This window comes from Ambystoma mexicanum, chromosome 3q, assembly GCF_040938575.1.
Source record: "Ambystoma mexicanum isolate Mex_15411 chromosome 3q, UKY_AmexF1_1, whole genome shotgun sequence".
Classification (NCBI taxonomy): Eukaryota; Metazoa; Chordata; class Amphibia; order Caudata; family Ambystomatidae; genus Ambystoma; species Ambystoma mexicanum.
Window position 1 is genome coordinate 1,152,406,837 of NC_090926.1, and position 7,057 is coordinate 1,152,413,893.

General features: G+C 48.0%; 1 protein-coding gene across 1 annotated transcript; it reads left to right on the forward strand.

The window, feature by feature from the left end:
* Window positions 1-5,758: 5,758 nt before the first annotated feature.
* On the forward strand, window positions 5,759-6,328 carry LOC138448082 (acidic proline-rich protein HP43A-like). The gene has a single exon (XM_069604623.1). It carries the CDS (start codon window positions 5,759-5,761, stop codon window positions 6,326-6,328), a length of 570 nt encoding a protein of 189 aa, XP_069460724.1.
* Window positions 6,329-7,057: the final 729 nt, after the last annotated feature.

Below are 7,057 nucleotides of genomic sequence, written 5' to 3' on the forward strand. Positions count from 1 at the left end.
AGCAAAGGGTAACATTTGACTGTTACATGAGTGTTTAGAAACAGGGAATCCTAGGCAATCCCTCCAGCACTATATTGGAAGATAGTGTGTGCTGGGTCTATGAATTTAAAAAGCAAAGTCAATTTAACTTCACATGCTCTGGGAGACGGTAGTCAGTCCCAGAGAAGGTCTATAAACCTTGGGGAGTCTGAAAGACACCCTTGTGTCACTGCACCGAAGGTGCTGTGTGACACAAAAAGAAAAATATGATGCCTATGGAGTTTGTTTAAAAAAAAAACATATCCAAAGAACACAAAATTCAAACACACATCAAAATACATGAAAGAGTGGGGAAAAAAAGTCTCACACTCTTTCCAGGTAAACATTAAAATCCTAGAAATCCAGCAAAGTTACTGGGGGTCTCAAAAGATAAGAGAAATTAGCACATTCTTGAGAATTCACCCTAACACAGTGCCAATGCAGTAAAGACTGTTCAGTCCTTTAACCATCATCCTGTAGCCACAACTGATGTGCAGAGCCCATTACTTCCCGAAGCTTTGTTTGTGATCAATAAATATCCAAAATAATGACAATAACAGCTATAATGGAAAATACTGAACGTGTTCCGGAATACAACGGTCTGAGTCTACAAAAGACCAATCTGGCCGAAACTAGGGTCCTGTCTTGGAAGGAATTGCTGCAGAAACACAATACACCTGCCTTGTGAGGCCTTCACTACAGAGAGCAGCCCTATCCTTCCTGAATTCCCTCTCCCCCCGGAAACCAATATCCTTACTGTAATGGGGAACCCCTGCAGCTGAGGCTGCAGCCTAACAAGGGATAGACAAAGAACAGGGAGGAATGCATCATGGAGTGAGGGTAGGGCTAGCCCGGCATCCACTTATGAACCCTGGTAGCACTTAGTACCTGTACATTCACTCTGTGGGCCTCATTACACGGAAGGCGGTGAGCCGTGGCGCTATTAGCGCCATGGCTCATGCCGGTAAAATACCGGCACCGCCTTGGCGGAAAGGGGATTTACCGCCCCATTCCAAGGTTGGTGGGGCGGTAAATCCCCCTTCCGCCATTGCCCTTCCCCATTCCCATTTCTGCCCCATAGGGCTCTATGGGAATGGGGAAGGCGCTAATTACGGCACCGCAATTTTGCGGTGCCGTAATTAGCTCTGAGGTCCCTTAGCGGGTTGGTTTTTAACGCCTGCAAAAAGCAGGCGTTAAAGCACCAACCCGCTAAGGGACCTCGTAGTAGGGCGGTAATGGTTAACGGTCACCGTTACCATTAACGGTGGCCGTTAACCATTACCGCCTTCCGTGTAATGAGGCCCTATGTCATATGTGATGCCTGCAACCAGTCCCGGGATATCCCATAGGTAGGGTGACCAGATTTAAAATTAAAACAAACCGGGACAGGCCATATACATAGAAGTAGGGCTAAAGTAAACACAAATAAAACGGTAGTCCTACTTCTATGTTGCTGGACTGTTGCGGGGGAGGGTGCTCACAGTCACACTCCTCTCATTGAAGGAGAGCGGCCGAGGAAGGGAAGGGGGAGGAAATGGGGGCGTGAAAAGCATTCATACCACCATTCACGCACAGGAACAGTCACGCCAGGCGGATTTCGGGATTTAGAAATCAGGTCCGGCAAAAACTGGGCCCGTAGCCACCCACCCTTCCAATCCCGGGACAGGGTTTATAAAATTAAAAAAATCTCCGGACGCTGCGACGGAGGGCGTTTTCCCGGGACGTCTGGTCACCCTACCCATAGGGTATTTTGCCAAAGTAATAACATGGAACTGAAGCCCCAGCATGCAATGCGCAAAACCAGGACTGGCTGTAGGAGTCCCGTAAGGCATAGGGCCTCTTAGAAGCTATGCTGACACACAGCAAGATGAGAAAATGCTGCATGGAACCCCCGGGCTCGGCCAGCACCGCTATGCTATGTAGCCTTGAGGCTCGCACCTCGCCGGAGAATTGGCAAACCTCCAGGATTATCGATCGCTTTAGCAAGGCACAACCGCGGCTGAAAATGTGCACAAAACCCTTTGGTCGCAGGTTGGGACGGCATAGTAGACACATCTGGTGTTTCAAAATTCAAAAATAAATCAGTATGTGAAAATTGAGGTTTTCTAGGTACCAGAGTGCAGAATCCTGATAAATGCATGTGCCGTAATGCGAGGGAGACAGACAAAGAGGGCTTTCCTGGTGAAACGGTGGGTGGGCGTTCCTCCAGGACAAGGGGAGCGGCTAAACATGTTGGGGCAGGTTCTCAAACCTCTTACTGGATCCCAAAAAGGAGGGGACCGATTCTCAAAGGGCATCTGAATTTATTTGGTTCCTAATCCCCCACCCCACTTTGCATTTCCGCGCAGTTAAAAGCAAATCCCGAATTCACAAACGGGATGCGCTTTTAAATGCGCATAAATTAGGCTCTTCCCCTTGTGGAGACGGACATCATGGCAGGGTCCTTTCTTGTCTGGTTTGGCATGATGTCTTTTTGAAGAGTCATAACCGCGGTTTAGACCACGGTTGTCACACTTGGATTTTCACCCCCCCAAACAAAAATGGAAATGCTTTTGTCATGCTCCCTACTAACGTATGGATATCTCAGGTGCAACGTGCTCGCCTTGGAATCAACAGGACGTGGAGCAACACATGTCAATCCCTGGGTCTGCGCTTAGAAAACTCTGGGTATTAAGCGCGTTATAAATAACCTATCATATCGTTTGACTGTCCAGCCTCTCCTGAAATGCGCAGGTCCTTAGCGATAAGGTCACCATAGCGTTTCAGAAAGTAGCGCAAATGGTAGGAGCGCATTATCTGCTCTTCTGAGCTTTCATTTGCCCTACTTCACAAGAGTCTTTCCCCTTCTGTTGAAGTTAAAGGGCCAGCGTGGTGGCCTGTTGGTCGGACATGGATTCATCCTTAAAGGAGGAAGAGAGACACAGGGGCGGTCCTTGTTTTCAGCTCTTGCCAATCCGTCATGTAATGCTGGCGCCAACATTCTTCACGCTAACACCTGAGGCCAGAGGACAACTTCTGGAGCCGACCCACTCCCTGTGTATCACCTTGTGCTGTTAGTAATTCAGCCTCCATCTTAAAACCTCTTTCCGGTGCCGCCATTGCCCGGTTACTGGATGAGCAATGGGGTCCACGACGGCGCTACCGCGTGCCGATCTCAGGATCGCCTATTATTAGGATAAATGTGGAGGCAGTGACCCTCTCGTTAGGAAGACATCTTTTTTTTCACCTGAGTGGAAGAGATGAACGGCCGGCTCCCTTCGTTGCCACCTTAATGATTTACCAAGCGGCATGAGGTTCACAGACTCCTGGCGCAGAAGTGAGGTTAATTGCCTGGACGCCATGATTAAAACTGGTGTCATCCAGATGCAAATTAGGATATACTGAAAGGGAGCAGACACGGGCACTCCATTATTGGCTCGTCATTTCCAGCCAGCGAGTCGCGCAAAGGGGTTACCGGGTCCTCGGCTTTTGAGAGCCAAGCACATTACTGGAAACGAAGAAAGTAGTCTAGCGGCGCGCTCGCGGAGATGGTTCCTCGAAAGGGCTTTATCGCTAAAGAGATGATAGGATGAAGCAAAAGCCGGAGCATTATCTTCTGAAATGGAAGACGTGATGTCAGAAGGATTCGGCGAAGCCAACCGACAGAGCGGAGAATGAGATTGTCTAGGCCTCGGGCACGCCGGATCCTGGCCGCCTCAATATACAGTAGTGTATCCAGGAGCTGACATGCGTTGACAGGCCGTCTCAGAATACAGGGAGGATCCGAGAGTCACAAGGACCAGCATGAAAATAAAATACTACGGATTTGGGACTATTTTGTTTACAGACCCATTCTTAGCGCTGGTCAAATTGACAAGAGAATTGCCTTGACGGCGAAACCCATTAGCCCAACAGACACGTGTATGAAATATAGTCAGGGGCCGAAACAAAAGTTTTGCAAAATATAGGTCAATTTGCCCATGCACATTTTTTAAGATAATGTTAATGTTTAATGATGTGTATTATTGATTTGAAATTATTCTGCAGTAGAATATGAAAAGATCTTATTGCTCACAAATGTATGTCCCATTGGCCTCCTTACGCATTTGGTGGTGCAGTATGCTTTTGGTGCTAATTCTGTTAGCACCACTTTGATGGGTGATTATAAATGAGACCGCCAGTTTTATAGCTCCACAGAATTCCATGTTTCAAGTGAAGGATTTAATTCCAGCAACATGCCGGAGGTAAATCCTCTAATGCCCAAAATCGGTCTATTTACCATGTAATGATTACCACCGGTGGTAAATCTGCCAGATCCCCAATGAAGTCTCATAGGACTCCAAATATGGGTATTGACACTGCCATGCCACAGCTCATAAACTGGAGCTAAATCTGCCAAACCGAGGGGCAGTAACGGGTGGTATTTCCACCCAAAACACTGGATTATCTGGTGCGCTATTTTCTTGTGGCATTTGGGTTTTCACAGGGTTTTGCCCTTTGTTCCCACCTCTAGCCATGATGTTCGAACAGACAATCTCAGGCACTTTGCAGCTTGAGAACTATGTGATTCCACTTCATGGTGAAAGGTGTTCTCCGTCCAGCAGGGAACCCAGTTGAACTGATTCTTAGAAATGAAGAAACTGATTCTTGATGAAATCGACAAGCTCACTTGGGATCCCTTCGGGCACTTATGGAAGTATTTAGTCAGGATTTGGGGGTTAAAGCTCACCCCATGAAGTAGATCATACTGTTGAATGCCCTAAGCACTTATCTTGTAACCTAGATGTGACATCGGAGAATCCTAGGAGAACCAAATCATAATTTCTTCCTTCTGAGATCAATATAATTATATCACGTTGATACGCATGCATTGTGCAGGTGGAGAATAATGTATATTGGTGCCCGGCAGGGGTGTGGCCTAGTCCTCCCAGGCAATGGGGAGGTTTGGAGCTGGGATATTACCATACGGAAATCCCACCGCTCCGAGCCTCCTCAATGCTGGAGGAGGCTATATTCCTTGGCTGGATGCTCAGGTAAGTGCTTCCCTAAGGCACGTTCCCCTTTTAAACATATTTACTCTCTTCCCACCCCCTCTCAACTTATCTTGTGCTTTCTGTTCGCTGGCCAGCACTGGAAACAGCAGTGTTTCCGGCGCATCCCTGCAGCTGTGCGAATGGCCGCCATGGAAAGTGAGAAGGGGCTATGTGTAGTCCCTTCTCTCTGTTCCATGGCAGCCATCTTTTTTCCCCTTTCACTTGTGAAATACCACAGCGTTTCACAATTTTATCAAAAGAATGTATTAGTAAGGGGCTGGGGTACTAAAAGCATTACAGCCCTCGATGGGGGGAGGGATTACTGCTTCAGGTAATACCCCGGGGGCCTACGTTACATTATTAGCTGAAGCGCTAATGCCCCCACCGAGCTCGGGGCTTATTGCTTAATACGTGTGCTAAATCAGTGTGGACCACCAGTGTACATCGAGGACTGACACTTGTATAGGAAAACAAGATTCGATTCCTTCTTTCATGTGACAGCAGACTTGAATTCTCTGGTCATTGGGCTACAGATATGTTATTGTCTAGCCCTGGGACTGTAAGTGGCTAATTCACCTGCCCTGGCTTCCAATCCTCCCACTGTATGGGAACAGGCTTCCAAGCTTCTTCACATGAGACTGTAGACTTGCAATCGTCCTGTAATGGGATAGGAGGATTCCATTCCTTCAGTCTCAGGGCAGGAAAATGCAAGATCACAGCCACTGGACATGAGGATTCCATACCTTCAGTCACGTTACAGGAAGAATCCAGTCCTCCCGCCAAGATTCCTTTCCTCGAGCCATGGCACAGGAGGATCCCATCCCTCCATCCAGAGAACAGCAGGATTCCATTCCTCCAGCCACGGACAGGAAGATGCAAGCCCTTCACGTACTGGACAGGAGGATTTAATTCCTTCAGTCACGTTACAGGAAGAATCCAATCCTCCAGCCATGAGAAAGGAGGATCCCATTCCTCTAGCCAGAGGACAGCAGGATTCCATTCCTCCAGCCACGGGACAGGAAGATGCAAGTCCTTCACGTACTGGACAGGAGGATTTAATTCCTTCAGTCACGTTACAGGAAGAATCCAATCCTCCAGCCATGAGAAAGAAGGATCCCATTCCTCTAGCCAGAGGACAGCAGGATTCCATTCCTCCAGCCACGGGACAGGAAGATGCAAGTCCTTCACGCACTGAACAGGAGGATTCCATACCTCCACCCACTGGGCAGGAGGATCCCATTCCACTTGCCATGGGACAGGGGGATTCCAGTCCTCTTGCCACAGCACGTGGCGATTGAATTCCTCCAGCCATTGAACAGTTGGATTCCATTACTCTAGCCATGGTGCATTCCTCCATCCATAGGACAGGAGGCTTCCAATTCTTCAGCCATAGGTCAAGAGGATTCCATATCCACAGATGTAAAGAGGATTCGATTCCTCCAGGTGCAGGACAGGAGGATTCCATTCTTCCAACTACAGGACAATAGGATCACATTCCAGACAGACATGGGGGATCCATCCCTCCAGCCAAATAACAGGAGTCCATTCCTCCGACCATAGGGCAGAAATATTACATTACCCCAGATGTAAGTCAAAAGGATCCCATTACTCCAGTCATGTAGCAAACACCTTTATTTTGGCATAACACCAGAAAAGCATACATATCATAAATCAATATAACCAATAATAATTGGAATACAGAAAGTAAGTAAAAATGACTCATTTATTACTTCCGATCTGGAGTGACCTCCAATATTTAAGAATTTCACAATCACGTGGGGGGGTTACCGCCCAAAACCCCCTCAATGACGATACCTCGCCTGCCCTCTCCTGTGCTGGCTGGGAGGTCCGTTAAATATGTGGGGGTTTCACTCCTCGAAATACACATCCATCCCTGCCCCCCCACCCTAAAAACATGCATGCACAACCTCAGCACACACAAACACGTACTCGCTCCCTAGCCCCTTACACCCCACGCAAACACAAAAACACGGACACCCATTTTCCCCCATTCACTCCCCTCCACG